The following is a 17,601-nucleotide window of genomic DNA, read 5'->3' as shown; positions in this document are numbered from 1 at the left end:
GAAAAAGTGAAGCACTTCGTTTCTGCTTAAAACAAAGATGAATTAGTACTTCCCCTCCAAAATGAATACGAGAGTCTGAGCATTACTTGATAAGTAGGGAAAGGAGAGAGTGAGGTGGTCTCTAGAGAATAGAGAAGGAAATGATTCTTGCCCTCCCTCCCTCCCGTTTTATCCTTGCTGCTCAGCAGGGCAAGATTAAAGATTTTGACAACTGTATCTGAAGGATATTAAAAGAAAAAACCTAGGATATAAGGAACAGTAGAATCTTCATCTGAAAAAGAGAAAACTGAAGGAGACATTTTATAGCTAGAACAACATGTAACACTCAGAGTATTTAAAAACAAACCAATTCCAGAGACTCTAGGTTATGTTTAGATCATATTTCCCAAACTTTCATTGTAAGAAAAAAATATGAAGCTTGTAAAGCAATCTTCAAGTACAGAGGTATGTCGTGTGGAAGAGAGGGGGCATTTTATGTATGAAATATATCTCCAATTTCAAGTATTTTATTCCACTTTAGACCACTTTTCAATACTTCTTTCTGAAAGTATGGACACCATGATAGATGTATTTAAATATCTGAAGGGCTGTCAAATGGAAGAGTAAACAAACTTATTTCCAGCTACATTCGAGAATAGAAGGATATACAATTATTATAGCAAAGTAAGAACTTTCTAAAAATGCAAGTTGTGAAATGGGCAGAATCCCAAGAAAAAGAACAAATTTTTATCATCCGAGAAGTTAACGTATTGGCTAGATGACTCTGACAGAACCTTATAAAGGAGGTAATCAAAAGAGTCCATACTTAGGCTGGATAAACTGTAACATTTATTTTATTGCTATTATCCTGTAAAACTAAAAACAATACATCTCTCCCCACATTCACACTTCTGTGTACAGTCACACACCACACATAAATGCGAAGTTCCAAAGTCAGACTGCTCTAATTTTTTTTGCCAGAGAATTCAGGAACTAGAAGCCACTTTGTACAATGCTCTGCAGCAAGAAACTGTTATCAAATTTGGTGAATTATTAAGTGACAAACAGCAAGAGGAGCTGAGGGCAGCAGTAGAAAAGCTACGTCGGCAAATGCTGAGGAAGAGCAGGGAATACGACTGTCAGGTCCTGCAGGAGAGAATGGAGCTTTTACAGCAAGCCCATCAGGTGAGAATTGTGTGACCTCTGGGCAGGGTTGGTGCTAGGCAAATGGGACTGGGTACTGAGTGCGTGGCATTGAGTAGGGGTATGGAGAAGCCCAGGAGCAAGAAACTAGTTTCAGAGAGTAAAATAAAGAGCTATTGTTTCCCACCTACACTCAGATACAGGATGACAGTTTTATAATTCAAGCTTAAGAAAATTGGCATTTCAGAAGCATTGTGTATTACTCCTGTTTTGGCAACTGCTTGGTCAAGAAATATCCTGTGAATCTCATGGATCTTGATTATCTCCATTAAGCAAGGAAGCAGGCCTTTCTCCTGGACAGAAATAATGCTTTCCTCCTGTTACTCATCCCCCAGAACCTAGCCTAGTCAAATAATCTGAACAGGGTAAAAGTGAAGACGGCCTTTGTCTTTATTCCCAGAATAAACAGGGACAACAACAAAGCTTGGAAGCTGCCACTTACTTCCTGACATTTGTTATGTGTCCGGAAGTAAACGAGGGGCTCTACTTACGTCATTTCATTGAATCTCCACAATAGCCCCCTAAGGGGCTATCATCCTTATTATCCCAATTTAGGAGATAATGATACTGCAGATAAGAGTGCTTATGTGAATGGCCCAAGGTGACACAGATAGTAAGCAACAGAACCTGGATTACAACCCAGAACCCCTGACTCCAATGCCACTGACCATACCCACTGCATCTACTGTCGTAATGTAGCTTGAGTCATGTATGATTTATATGATTCATCTAGACCAGCAGGGCTCAAAATAGACACCCATTATTAATTTATAGCCAAAAGTCTTAATCCAACTCTTAGTTCATGTCATGCCTTGACAGGTGAGGACAAGGTCACAAAGCAGATTCAATAAAAAATCCAGAATTGAACCTGCCAGGCTATAGTATTTGGTACTCAGAAGCTGTAACAAGCAGCTGGTACAAAATCCAGATGGACTGTACAAGAAGTAAGAATCATGGGGTCATCAGAGATGGGGGTGAATGGGAAAGGAACAGGGCTTACGTTATGACACCAGTAAGAACAATTTATGGAGAACTTGACACTTAATACACTTCACATGTAGCCAGGAGCTTTGTGGACCTTTATAGGTTAACAGACGACTCAAGTTAACAGCAAACTCGAAAGACGTTTGTCCCAGAAATGACAAATATATACTTGTGTGTTTCAGTGCCCCTTTAGAGTCCATAGTAAAGATTTGGGTTTTGACCCCAGAAAGAGTTTTTAAAGCCTTGAGTTATAGATTCTGTGGCATCATTGCAATATTGCAGGCATCCTTTCTTTCTGTCAGGGAATAAAAGGGTCCTCTGCATAAATTTATTAGGCTGCAATAATATTTAATTAATTTCAACAAATCAGGAGTTGTGCCATGGAACCACAGAAGTATTCATTTTTAAGGTAGACAAATAGTTATCTAAATTTATTCTTTATTGAAACCTTGGCGTTTCTCTTTAATCAGATAAGGTACTTCACTCCCAAAGGAGATGGTTTTATCTGTTTTGTTTTAAGTTATCCAGTCTGAGCTCATAGGTACATTACATTTCTAAGCCTCGGAGACATTTTCTATTTCCCAAACAAACGCTCATTAAAATATTCCAAAATTGTACCCTTTAAAATAAATAACTTTTTTAAATGTCCAGACATGGCCAGATGTCCGCTGGGAGGGAGGCAAAACCATTCCCAATGGAGAACCGCTGTTTTAGAGAAAGGGAGATATGATTTCCAAGTTCACGTATTTTTCATTCTAGCTTTCCTTCTTTTTCTCCCACATTGAATTATAAAAACCTCTCTTTCTGTATTATCATCTTATTTGGCTTCCAGTGTTTTATTCTTAGCCTCTGGTTCTCCCTTTTCTAATGATTGCCAAAAGAGTCATTAAATAACAAACCTACACTGTGTGACCATGTGCTATAAACGGAAAAGGCCTTTACACTGCCAGAGAGAAATCGGAAGACTTTTTTCACTTGCAAATAATTGTCTACATAAGATCGATTTCAAATCTGTGATATTTCAGTTACTGGAATTTTATCGTATAGTTGACGGATAAATTCAAAAATAGTCCTGGAACTTTTTTGTCTTCAGGATTACTTGTGCTATTTTTACTATGTTTACTTCCAACCCCCCCGCCCCCCCCCAATTTATCAGTTCCCTCTTTGGAATTTTGTGGCAATGTAATCTCTACTTTGTTTTATGAGAACTGGCCAATTGTGCTTTGTGAAGAAATTCTACCCTGGCACAGAGTTGAAATAAGGTTGAAAAGAAAGGTTAGCAAAAAACAATGGGATTGTTTACATTTGTGTGAATCAGCTTTAGCCATTTTTAACTGTAATAATAAACAACCAAAGATCTCAATCCAAATGGTTTACAACAAAGTTTGTTTCTTGCTCACTAGACCTGGTTCATACTGCTGTCTCTTCCAGGATCCCACTGGAATCACATCCCACTGGCCAAAACAGGTCCTAAGGTCAAACCCAGGACAAAGGGGTGAAGACTATACCTTTCATAGGGAGGAAATCTGCAGGGATAGACACAGTAGAGATAGATAGCAAATATTTTTTAAATATAATCAATGACAATGGTTTTCCACCATAAATATAGGTAATTTTGAACGGGTAAAAATGGGTATAGAAAAATGTATATGTGATGTTTCCAGCTGCTAGTACTAATGTTAATGTTTTTATAGAAAGCTTTCTGTTTTCGGTTGGTGAACAATCTTTTTGTTCAACCTAATACCCACTAATGCCTTCCCTTTTTTTTTCTTTCTTCAGAGAATTCGTGACTTGGAAGATAAAACAGACATCCAAAAAAGACAGATAAAGGACTTAGAAGAAAAGGTATGTGTTAATTTTAACATCTATTTTAGTCTTTATTTTTTAGTCAGAAAATAATATCGATTTTACTCTCTCTGTGTTCTTTCTTTCTTCTTGGTTTTTGTGTATTTTGCATAGGCAGGTGTAGGTGATGTAAACTTCACCTTCAGGCCGCAGGATTCCAGCAAAGGTTCTGCCTTAAGCAACCTACACTTGACATTTTGCCTTTTGTGTTAATTTCTATTCTTTTCGATAAGTGTTTTCTTTCCTCAGTTTCCTCTAATTCATCTTCATTTCCTTTCCAACAGTTTTTTTTTTTGAGTTTTGTTACTCTTCTTCGCTCTTTCTTTTTAAAATATTTTAGCACCTTTTTAAAAATTTTCCATTATTATTCATAAAAAAACCTTTGTTCTTGTATTGCAGTTTTACTTCAGTAATGAATTCAGAAGTTGAAATTGATATAGGATAATTATGCCCTCATATCACATCCTCATTTCCCTTCCCGCAGTGGTCTGAAAGAGTCACTTCTTCTTCAAAGTTTCCTGGCACTTTCTCGGGGGTACAGTGGTATAGTTCTTAAAGAGGGCGTTTGAAAATGTGGATGTGGTGGGAGAAGGGAGAGGGCTCACGCAGGGATGCTGAACAAGCTGCAGTGCGTTAAACAGTCTTGCACAACAGAAAATTATCCCACCCATGGTAACCAGGAGTCGCCCTGCTGCAGAACAAAGCAAGGATGGCAAGAAGTTTTCTCTGGAGTTCCAGTCTGGTTGACTGGAAGTAGCTGCCTGCATACCTCTGTCGCAAAATAATATGGTTGTTTTGCTTTATCTTCCTGGTCACTCAAGAAGAAAATAGCAAGCCATCTGTCATTTCTGAGACAATGATTAGAATTTGGTTCATGCAAGTTGCTTCTGTAGTTGTCCACATATGTGAGATCACAGGGAGTTGGTAGGGGCCGTTCACCGGGCCATTAGCCAGACCGTCAGTCACCTGGATTCTGTGTAGGCTGGGTCTTCAGGCACTTATTTGACCTTGGGTAAGTGACTTCATTCACCTCCTGTGTCTAAGCCATCGCTATAAAATAGGGAAGCTAAAACTTTCCCTCAGTTCCTCTCATGGGTTCCATGAGGTCACACATGTGAATATTAGGAATCTCTAAGAAAATGTAAGTCAAATTTAAAAGTATCATTTGTGAAGTTCTAAAACATAAAGTACACATCTTCTGCAAAATTTTAAATTTGAATTTTCATTTTGCAAGTGTGCTATTTAGTTCTATGGGATTGAACGAAGTAAATGTAAACCAAGGACTTAGTCTAATTTCCCAGTGTTTGGCATGAAGACTGTAGAAGGAACAGCTTACCCGGTTATCAATGGACACACCTGATGTCTTCCATTTTCCATATTTTTCAATGACGAGCCCTTGGCTCTTGTCATTTTCTCTGCTAATTATTAAATAGTCCTGGGGCTGGCTCAAGGAGGAAGTTACAGTTAAGACTTTTCTGCCACAGAAATTTTCAGTTCAGTACCCATTTACCTGAGGAAAACAAATAAACAAACAACAAACGAAGGAATTTTTTTTATACCCATCTTCATGGAAAATTTAGGAGGTGACGGGTTAAGATTATGTTCATTGTCAGAATTCAGTAGGTCTGACCTTCCTAAACATTTATGATAATGAGATAATGTGCCTGCTATAGTATAGGTCCCATCCCATCTTTCTCCATCTTCAAGGAATGAAAAAAAAAAAAAAAAGGACAGAGTTCCTGCATCTCAGACTAATAGAATCATCACCAATACATGGCTCTTAGCACCATGTTTATAGCTTGTTCATACAATTTTGCCATAGTGAAGTAAGAGGTTTATAAGCAATGGCATTAAAGGAAATATGCAAACCTCCTGCCCAATATGAGAAGGCCATACATGTCCCTTATTCGAGGACGTCATGTGCAACAGAGTGCTTTGAAGAGTGATAACGAGGCAAAAGTCTTCCAGTTATCTCTAAGACACCGCCCTCAGATTTCTAAAATTATGAGTAGATGTTAGTTGACCACCAGTTGTCACTGCATTGCTTTGCCAGTAGACAAATAAAAGGTATGTTTTCTTGAAAGAAAAGGTACTTGGTGTGTATGTGAGACGTGATCAGACTTGATCCATGTGGAAAAGATGAGGTTTTGTACTACCTGAATGGCACTACAGAAATTCAGATTTACATAATCTTCTTCTTTTTCTTCTGCAGTTTCTGTTTCTATTCTTGTTCTTCTCTCTTGCCTTTATTCTATGGCCTTGATGTCAAGGTGCCTCTTAAAGGTAAGATTCCATTTAATTCTCAAAATGTGGTTCTAACAGGTATTTGATAAGAAGGATGACATATATATATATATATATATATATATATATATATATATATGTATATAGTTACTTTGCCCATGTTTTAAAATTATACACATGGTTTGACTAGCTTAAATGCCATAAAATGAGAATTAGATTTAATCCATTTGGGTGTTTGGTAGAGAAATAAAGGAACTATGAAGTATAATGGGAATGAATAATTTTTTTTTCTAGTAACTGTTTTGCTTTGGGAAACCACGATTTCTATATAGATCTCAGTATTCTCATCGTAGTCATTACACAGAAAGATTGCTTCTACAGCTGCAACGTGAAGAAATAAGAGGATATTTTTAGTATCTTTTCCAGCTTGAAAATTCTGGTTGCTGTGAATCTTAACAAGCTAATAATGACTGATTTTTTTTAACCCTTTCTTTCCATCTCTCTTTATCAGAATTCAGGAAAGCAGGCTATTAATTAAAACTGGATCTTGAGTTTTCAAATAAGATAATTTTCAATGTCAATTTAGAAAAAAAGAGTCTTATTACTAGATTATTAAATCCATATCTCATGAATACATATACTGTGAATAATCTTAGACAATGATTCTCAGGTGCCATGGCCTTCCTCAGACTTAACAAAGCAAGTTACTTGACATAGAGGTGAAATATAGGATGGGAGAGGTGGAGACCAAGAAGTGTTCTATCTTTTTAACAAGCATACAAGGTGATTTTGATGTCCACCCAGGTACGGAAACCACAAATCTCAATACTATTATTTTTAAATGAAGAAGGGCTAGCTGCTACTCTAAATCCATTTTTCACAGTCTGTGTCAACTTTGGTTATCCTATTAAGTTACGGTATTCAGGGGTTTTTCCTGGAGCTCATGTTACTTAATATTTTCTCTAGCAAGTTGATAAGGGGAAGAGAGACACATTCTCTCCATGGGTATCAACACCATTACCTGGTTGTGGGACAGACAAGCAAAAGGGTTTTAGCATGTACAAGGAAGGAGTTAAGCAGATATTTCCAGAATGTTATGTCCTCGTATAACCAACCCTCTGGCTTTATTCCTTCTGCCAAAATATTTTCTTTTCAGACTGACAGTTATTTTTTGTCTGACACAAAGGTTGGTAGCCTTGTAGCAAGTACAGAAGAGAACTGAGTCTCTTAAATTGAATGAGAATATCTAAAGTGAAATGGGTGAGATTCTCTAAGAACGGATCATAATGACCAGAGCATCAAAAACTAAACAATCCTGATGATAAATAATGAATAAATAAACAAACAGGGCACAAATAATAAATAAATAAACAGGGCAAATAAAGTTCACTAGCCACAAGTACTACCGTGTTTCCCCGAAAATAAGACCTAGCCAGACAATCAGCTCTAATGCATCTTTTGGAGCAAAAATTAATATAAGACCTGGTATATATTATATTATATTATATTATATTATATTATATTATATTATATTATATTATATTATATTATATTATATTATACCGGGTCTTATAGTAAAATAAGACCAGGTCTTATATTAATTTTTGCTCCAAAAGAGGCATTAGAGCTGATATCCAGCTAGGTCTTATTTTTGGTGAAACACGGTATATGGTGATTTAGGAAAGAAAAATCCAACTTAATAAATACTCGTTAGAAAATGAGGAGGTTTGAACATTAACATCAATAACAGTTAACACGTACGTGCCAGGTGGTATTCTAAGCAATAGATACAAAACCCCCTATAAAGTCAGTGTTGCTTTCATTGCTTTTGCTTTTTTTTTTTTTTTTTTTTTAGTCGGAGGAACTGTAGCTTTTGAATGTTCCCAAGACCATACAGCTACAGTTGGCAGGACTAGGATTTGTACCCAGGCAGCCTCACTCCACAGTCTACTCTTAACCACCAGACTGCCTCACAAATGAAAGAAGGCGTTTCTCTTGCTTTTTGAGCATCATTTATGTTCACACAATAGTCAGAGGTGCCGTCCACAATTTGTGTAGTACTCCTTACTTGTTGGGTTTTGAAATTACAGTGTGTTCATCTTTAGACCTTTTCCCATTTTTATGTAATTCCTTGAGGAATATATAAAATTTGATTTGTTTTTCCTCCAGAGTAGCACATAATTGACACTTAATAATTGTTGAATGAAAGAAAAACATAATAATAACATAGCAAACTAATGTGACAGTGTGTCTGGGTGGTATAAAATATGTCCAGGAAAATGGCTGAGTAGTTTAGAGTGTACAGCCTTGAGGTTAAATATACTGTTAGGTTGGAATCCTGACATTTACAAGCTAGCTACATCATAGTAGAGGTTTAATTTATCTGAGATGAGGTTTTCTATTCCATAAAATGGTTATAATTATATTACCTACAGCCATGGTGTTATGTTAAAAGAATTAAGTGACATTAAGAACCTAAAGGCCCTTTCACTTATCCAGTAACGTAACACATGTTAAAAGGCACATAATTACCATATTATTGTTCTGATCCAAAACAAAACTTAATAAAACATAAATACTGTATTGTAAGAACAGCCACAGTTGATTAGTTACAAATTCTCCATTAAAATAGGCAAATGTTTATTTCTTATTACGTTTATATTTTATCAGTCGCTCCTCCCACCAATGCCCATAGGTGGCCTATGGAAAAGAAATGGCAATATGAGACCAATCTCTCCTACATTTGTTGTTTAGAATAGGAAACTTTTGCTCTTTATTTTTTTACGTTGGTAAAAGAAGTCTATAACATGAATTATTGTATGTCAGTTCATCAGTCTTTTCTTTGTGTAAATATAGCCATTAGCCTTCATTTAGTCATGCTAAAATTGTTTCCTTATGTCACCTACATTAGACCATTAACAAAGCATAGAGTAGGGCTCATGCTTTGTTCACCTTTGCAACTTTAGTGCCTACGATAGTGCCTTATATGTACTAGGTCCTCAATCAATTTTAAATTGGCAGATGGACTAAAGGGCAGATGGATGAATGAATAGATAGCTGGGGAAATAAATGTGAAAGCAGATTTGTGACATGTTAGATCAGAGCCCTGGATAGGATGGTAACACAATACTGAGATAACTCTCCGATTTGTTCTTTGTGTTGTTTGGAGAATTACTTAAAGACAGAGTAAACAGAGGAAAACAGATGCATTCTCCCCCGCTCCATTGTGGGAACACCCTACTAACTGGGCTCAGTGCTTCTCTGCTAGACACTCTTGTAACTCATCCTCCCCAAAGCTGCCCGAGTGAGTTTTAGGAAAGACAAATCTAACGTAACCATGCCCCCTTCTTGGGAAAGTACCACCATTAGGGTCATATCTCAGTTCGTTCATGTGGCCAACAAAGCCCTGAATGGTCTAACCTCACATAATCCCTCAGGCTTTCTGCAGCTCCTGGACCTGCCTGGATGAGCCGTATTCCCTTCCGCCTACCACAAGTCTCTGCCTATGCTGTGCTGTGCACAGAACTTTCCCTCTGCTTTATCTAGTAAACACCTACTGACTCATCCTTCGATCTCAGCTCACTTGTGACTCCCTCAGGAAAATCTTCCTCGATTTCGCTCCTGGCTAAATCTTACATGTATTGGCGTTTTTGGTTTTTTTTTTTGTTTTTTTAGTTAATGTCTCTCCCTCATTATGTGTAAGATTCATGAGGACACAGACCATGCATGAGTTTATTCACACTTATATCCCAACTATCTAGACCGTGCCTAGCACATAGTTGACAATCAACACATACTTTTTTTAATGTTAGTGATACTTTTATGGTGAGGAAGAGAAAGAGGGCATCCTGTTTTGCAGTTGAAAAAGTACATTTCATACCCGTTGTTTTATTTAATTTTTACAACAACCCTGCAAAATAGATACTATTATACTGCTCTAAACATTAATTTCCTAATACGAAACATTAGCAAATAATAGCATCTGTTATTTTTCTGAGGATTGAGCAATGTAAATAAAGCAACCAATATAGAACCCGACACATGGAAAGGCTCATTAAAAGCAAAGTTTCTAGGACCTGCCAAGCACTCTGTCTTGGCTCATGCCTTCCAAGACATGCTTCCGTCTCCCTGAACCGCATTTCCCACACGACCACCAACTGGTTAATATCCATTTGTCCTTCCCATCTCAATGTAAAATCAGGGACTCAGGGAAGCTTCCCCTGATCTTCTGCCTCCAGTTAAGTTTTGTTCATTGTTACCTGTCTTCCTCACTAGGATTTTTATAGGCCAGTTACCTAATGGTCCTCACTGTCCATTTCCTCATCTGTAAAATGGAGGTAATAATAATAGCTACTATTTATTGAGTATTTTGCTATATGATAAATTGGGTATGAGGGTTGAAGGAGTGAAAGGTGTCAGGAATGGCCCTTAGGACTGATTGGATGGTGGTTCCCTTTACAGAGTCATGGAAAGCAGGAAGAGGGAGTGACTGCTGTTCGTGATTTTTGGTTATTTGTGGTAACTAAAGAATAAGATTTAACTACAATTGTTAATCAATATGCCTCTAAATATGTGTCCATAAAGGACCTGAAAAACCTTCTAACAGTTAGAAAATCCTAAGGAATAGTGAACATAAGTAGCCTATCAGTTGATCTTGACAAATACTTGCCAAGTGTCTTCTATGAATCAGTAAGGGGTAGGTACTTGGAAACTAGAGCCACAAGTCAGAAGTGACATCACTGTATTCACTGACGTAGAGTCTGGTGGCATGTAGCAAACTCTCAGAACTGATAGCTACACTCACTCTTTTGCAGAAGAGAAACTAAAGCTCAGCGTTGATAAGCAACCCATTCAAAAGAATCCCTACAGTTCTGTAATATCCAGAAGGGCTTTCTGAGTCAAGGACATATTTACATCCTATGTGATTTTAGTTAAAGTATACTGACCTTGGGCTCATTGAAAATTTTTCATCTGTGGTGACCTGTTGGGTAACACTTCAGTTATTCAGAATGCCAATTTGAATAAATCTCGCTTTCCTGTAGAAATCATAGTTCCCTTTAAAAGTACTTAATCTGTAGCAATTTAACATTCTGGGAGACAGCCTTTAAGTCCATTTGTTTTTTTAAAACCAATGTGTTTTTACTCAAATGATGGGCTTTACCCCAGTTGTCACAGGCAGAAATTATGCATATGTGCTTTGAAAGAGAACTTGGGATTTATCTTTGAGAGTATACAAGGTGGACATTTACAAGTAAAAGACTTTTGTATTTACATATTTATTTTATATATGCAAATATACACGTACACCATATATATACATGTACACACACATACACAAACCTTAAAGAGTATTTTATATACATTCAGCTCAGTTCTCTTCTTTACCAGGGAATATAGAAATATTATAGTTGTAACTAGTTGTTTTAGGATCTCATCCCAGTGGGATGTATAAGAAATATGAACGTAATCTATTTCTCTCAAAACATGGCTTTCAGTCAGGTTTTGTCTTTTTTCCTTCTCTCATCCTTTAATTAAATCTTAGGTTAGCTCCCAAAATGTTCAGTCACTTTCAGTTCTTGAAAGTCTAACTCAGTTTAAAACTTCCATCTCAGACTCTGTTTAGTCTCCTTCCTCCCCTTATACCCAGTGGAGGAGGAGGTTCACAGTCTGGCTCTGAGATCTGTTTCCTTTCCCTCTGAGACTCAGCTCTTTAGGAGGGCGGGGAAGAGAGAAAGGGACCCACGTCTTTCAACTCCATTGGCACGATTGTGGCCATCTCCCTGGTGTTGATGCCGTTGGTACCATTGGTACCAGCCACAGATTCTTGCTAGGAAGGAAGCCACAGGCCCTGTCTCTGCCCACCATCCCTGTCCAGTTCTCTGCCCAGATAGACAAAGGAAGATGAGCATTGTTCTGTGTTTGAGCAACAGAATGTGTGTCTCCTTTGTACAAGCACCACCAATCTCTATGTATGCCCTCCCCCAGTGTACTCCCGTCCCAATGACTGCACTTGCTTCCTACCGGTTCTGCTCTTTCGTCCTAGTCTAACCTAACCTTTTGGAGCAGACCGAAGTGGCTCCACAGATGTGAATTGCAAATACTTCTGACTTGCGCTTGTGTCAGAAATGTCTCCGAATCTTTAATTTGCCTCTGCTTGGTGGACTAGAAACATCCTGGGGGGTACTAGGTGCCGCCCTTTCCACCACTTCGGATCCTGGTCACCAATTCTGGGGTACCAGTAGAATCCTGCTACAGAATCAGTATCTTTGTTTTCTGGATGGGTAAATTAAGACTTAGAGAAGTTAAATGACTTGTCCTTGGACATACAGTGAGAAAATGGAAATCCCATTTGCTCCATCCATTGTCATTCAGACTCTAAAAGCATGACCTTCAGCAGCACATCTGTACGATTTCCAGCTTTTATTGGAAGAGAATATTATGTCCTAAACTTTTACCCAAGTGAAAAAACCCAGACACATGGACTTAAAGAGAAACAGATCTAGGAGTCCTGACTGGCATAGCCCAGGGAAGTACCTTTTCAGGGACATTTCTGGGAACCAGGAAACCTAGTGGAAAAGTTCCCAGGGAATCCCCATGTCTTTGAAATAGATACTTCTGTTTTCTCATTTTAAATTAATGGAATTAAGCTTACAGACTTTCTTTATATAACTTGCACAAGATCATACAACTCAAAGAGGTGGTAAAGAATAAAAAATATTTTTTTCTTTAAAAAAAAAGAGCTTGGTTGTTTGGGTTTTTTTTGTTTGTTTGTTTGTTTGACAGAATGGTGATTAAAGATTTTTTTCCTGTTTTACAGAGTAACCGAAAGCACGGATAAGACCCCACAAAGGCAAATGCTTCTAAACCTTCAAAGATGGCAGAAATGTTTACAGCAGTGAGAGGGAGATCAAAAGCTAAGAACTACCCTGTAGCCAGGACTACAACTGTGTATTTTAAAGCCATTATTCAAGGTTTCTTACTTGACAGTTCCTACATGATCCTGTTGAAAATCTACAATATATGCTGCATTTAATGAAACCTGTATATGTCAAACCAGAAGAAAAGAACTATAAACATATATTGTGTAAAGAAAAAAAAAATTCAGCAATGGAAACAGTTTCAGCAGATCAAGCAAAGTTGTGTCTTGGGCATGGAACCAAAGTTACAAAGAAACATTCTACCCCTGCTGTGCAGGGGGAGTCATTTTACTGTAACACCACACCCCATGGAAACACTAGTCCTGAAATATCATTTTAAAAAAATCAAAACAAAACAAAAACAAAAAAAAACCAAGGGTGGGTGGGGAATGAAGCACGAGGAATACCTATAAGGAGCTATTTACAATAAAATGTTTCATTTAAAAAGTCTGGTTTCTTACTACAGGGATTTGCTTTTCTGTCTTTATTATTGTTTAAAACTCAGGAACAGAGACATCTGCAATGTGAATGGGAAGAAAAGCACTCTCCGGTTGGTTTTTCTGCAGAAGGCGGAGCTGGTGGAATGCTTTCATTCCACAGATAACCCATGAGAAGTGGATCACGGTGACCCCGGCTACACTGGCAACCGAGACGAAGGACCCAGGCGAATGTAACATTAGAAGTAAATGCAGATTTGATGCTTCCTTGATCTTCTGTCACATCTGTGTTCCTCCTCGAACAACAGACTGATCTAATTCATATTGAAAATTAAGAAGATGATGCTCTAAATCACAAGCTCCCTAACTTAGTTCTGTTTAGAATGCCAGCATCTCTAAGGGAACATGGGCCAGAGAGCATCTCTGAACTTTTCAGTTTCCAAAATACTGGTTTTCAAATGGCTGCTTACAATTGCCTGCAGATAAATGTGATATGATTTGAGTAAAAACACCATAGAGGCGATACGCAAACTTCTACCAACTATTGAGTTCGCCACAGAAATGTGAATATTAAACTAAGTTATGATTATTTTTTAAAATGTCCTGATATGCCTAGAGCACTCGGACCTCTCGTCATATAGACTGATAACATTTTTTTTTTCCCAGAGAGCTAACAGCAACAAGATAGCTCTGCTATTTTATACAGAAGTAACATTATATTACTGATAGGTTGTTTTCTACCAGAGACAACTAGAAGACTGGTACTTTTCCTAAGTTATGTAATACCAAGTCTTGGATTCAGGTCTGAGAGCAAATAAATGTTCCTGAAAACCTAATTTTACAACTCATTTACTGTAAATAACAAAACAGCCTCAATTTTTCAAGTTGTCAAAGTTTTATTTACAGGGCTAGAATTCCTATGCATAGAGAATATGTAGGGAGCCAGAAACTCTTTCTATGAAATGCTACCCAAACCAACCCAACCCTACGCCCCCTATCCCCATACATGGGTTCAGTATCTTATTCTTCAGATTTACCCCCTGGCTTTTTCAAAGCCAGCATAATAACTGAAGAATGTACAAGAAAAGCTAGAATGCTGGGGTCCACTTTTTGTTCTTATATTTACTGCTGACACAGGTATCTTTGGCCCAGTCACTTAACCTCTCTGTGCCTCAGTTTCCTCATCTGCAAAATGAGGTTAAATGCTTTTTCCTAAAGTTTCTTTTTTGCAATTCTGGAACAAGAGGTGCTTAAGGTAGCACAAAGTGCTTTGTAATTATTATGACTGCTATATTATTTGAATTTCTTGTATTGTTGAGAAAAAAATCCCCTGCGTAATAAAATAGTGCTTCAATTTGGTTAAATGTAAGCCCTGTGGCACTGAAGCTTTCCCATCAAACTACCTGGGACATTACTAGCAATAAAGATTGAGAGATCCAAAGCCAGGGTCTCTAATAACCTGTAATATGTAGATCATCTCATGATACTGAACAACGTAGGAGAATGTGTCCTTTCAAGGGTGAGAATCTCCTAGCTCTCTTTACTGCATATGCATGCCATAATACAAAACCACTTTTACCATAGGAGAGCCAACCATCAAATTAAGGCCTGGAGTGATCTGATAGCATCACATAATGAATCTGATGATCCCTTTCATTTCGGGGGGTGGTCCAGTGATGTGTCCTACAAAATAATAATCCTTCTGCTGGATTCATTGTTCAACTGGGTAGGTTCCTGATTACATATGAATAGTAGAGTCATTGTGCAGGCATGGTGAAAGATGGTGCCACTACAGTCTGTGACCCGACCCTTTCAAATTCAGAAGAGATAGAGGAGGGTAAGTTACTGTCCTGCATCTTCAACTTTGCCACTGCTCTTCATTGGCCATTCCAGGGTCCATCTGAGCAAATTCATACTCCATCTCCTCCACCAAACCTACTTTCCTTCTCTTCATCTTACTTTCCCCACCAGGAAACTTGTAGTTTAAATTTTATTTCCAAGTACTGAGTAGTTTAAATGATTAGAAATATTTGTGAAAATACTGTTTAATCATATACATTATGTGCTATAAATCTGATTGCATCAGATTTATACATTATGTGCTATAAATCTGATTGCATCACACACACACACAAGATCATACAAGAGAAATGACAGCTCAAAAGACAGCTCTAAGCAGCTTTAGGTGTGTTTAGGGCAAATGCGATAGGAAGGGTTCTTGTTAAAATCTAGATTAACAAATTTCTCTAACTTTTAAGCTAAAAGGTGAGATTTTTACCAAGTCTTGCTCAAGATCTTCAAAATGAACATATTATTGGTTAAGGCCACGTATTTTATAGGTTATCCATTTCCACAATTATAAAAACATCAGCATAATTGTAAATGTATGTTACAGTCACTCATGGATCCATGGAAATGGATCTTAACTAAAAGAATGCTTCTCTTGTAGGTGATGTTTAACAATAGTAGAAAGAATGTCTCATTAATAATAGAGAGGTTGACTGTGGCCCCACTTCTTACAAAAAGCAGATACTCCCCACTCTTATCTTTAATTTCTTCATCTTAACTGTCCTGATACATTTGGTCAATGAGATAGTAGCAATCAGAACAGTATTATTCAGGGTTAATTTACTTCATTTTTTCTTAACAAAACATCACCTCTTGGAAAATAAACATAACTGACAATATTCAAAAGTAGTTTGAGGTCAAATGAAAGCCCCAATTTAGCACAGTTATTCAAGATTGGAAATTGTTTATGAGAAAGGGGAAAAAATGGAAGACTACTTGGCTGTAAGGGTAGAAAGCATCTATTACTAAATTGACTTTATTTTAATGCTACCCCAGTTTTATTTTAGGAAACACTAGAATTTGCAGAAAATAAGTATAAGATCTGGTTTTAACCTATTTCATATAAATGAAATTATTGCCAATCATGAGATTTTAGGGATGAAAAGATAAATTTTATTTTCTTCCATTCACAAATAATTGCTCATGTAGGTGGCATGGTTCTTCAGAAGGATAGAGATAATGTAGAGGGCTCAGGGGTCATCACTGGAGTAGAAAGGGGACATTTTGTTCTCCAGTAGAAACAGAGGAAATAAAGGTTTGCCAAATAATTTTCACTACAGTATTTTATTTCAACTTTGTTTTCAATTTAGAATAAATCTCTGGCAAACTAGTTCCTTTTTGCCTATTGTCAACTTTTTCTGTAAAACGTGTATTTCACATATGTTCAATGTCTTCAATGTAATTTATAAGTTCATTGTTTTCAAATGAATTAAGTTTTTTTTAACCTGCCTAGGTTTTCATGGAAACTGTAAAAATAATACTGATCAGTTGTGTGTTGATGTTTAAATAATTGGAGACTATGCGTTATGTTTCTTCAAAATAGAGGGAAAACATAGACATTTTATTTTTTAAATATTGAATTGCATTTTTTGATCTGTCAAAGAATGGCACAGAAAATATATATATTTATCTACTATATTAAAAAAGTTCAATCTAACTTTTGAGAGATCAGTAATCAAAGCTAATCTTAGATGACTGTTTATGTAATGAGTTAATGCTTCCAGAACGGGCCCAGGCCTTTCCTTAAGTGGACTTCTAATTTCTAAGGGAAAAAAGTAGGTCATAAAGTCTAGAGGGATGAAAGCTTCCATTCCGTTCAATTGCTATGTCATTTCTACATGACATATTGTTTGGAGACTGAAGTTCCAGCGTATTGGCAAGAGGATTCAGACATAATAGAAGGTTGGGGTTGATCCTCTGTGATTCCATTTCAGTACTGGGCAGAGCAGGTTGACAGTCCTTTGCTGCCTTTAGTTTGGCAGTTTAATTCTTCCTAAATAAATCTTCTGTTGTTGAGAGTCCAAGTCCAATATTGAATCAAAATTACTAAAGATATACTTCCAGGGTCAATGTGGCAAAGAGAAAGATTACAGTTTGCTTTGTAAAACGTAGTGTATCAAACTCAGAGGTACAAGTGGTCGATT

At 37.2% G+C, this 17,601-nt stretch overlaps 1 protein-coding gene across 2 annotated transcripts in view; it reads left to right on the top strand.

Moving 5' to 3' along the window:
* JAKMIP2 (janus kinase and microtubule interacting protein 2) overlaps positions 1–13,510 on the top strand; it is a 133,170-nt gene extending 119,660 nt beyond the window's left edge. For both annotated transcript variants that reach the window (XM_081035798.1, XM_081035799.1), the window contains 4 exons: positions 961–1,164; positions 3,946–4,011; positions 6,224–6,294; positions 13,073–13,510. In XM_081035798.1, the coding sequence (XP_080891924.1) occupies positions 961–1,164; positions 3,946–4,011; positions 6,224–6,274 (321 nt within the window). In that variant the 3' untranslated portion in view covers positions 6,275–6,294; positions 13,073–13,510. The remainder of the gene's footprint in view (positions 1–960; positions 1,165–3,945; positions 4,012–6,223; positions 6,295–13,072) is intronic.
* The last annotated feature ends 4,091 nt before the right edge of the window (positions 13,511–17,601 follow it).

The sequence above is a fragment of the Rhinolophus hipposideros genome, assembly GCF_964194185.1.
Source record: "Rhinolophus hipposideros genome assembly, chromosome: 23".
Taxonomy (NCBI): domain Eukaryota; kingdom Metazoa; phylum Chordata; class Mammalia; order Chiroptera; family Rhinolophidae; genus Rhinolophus; species Rhinolophus hipposideros.
This window is presented reverse-complemented; position numbering and strand designations above follow the sequence as displayed.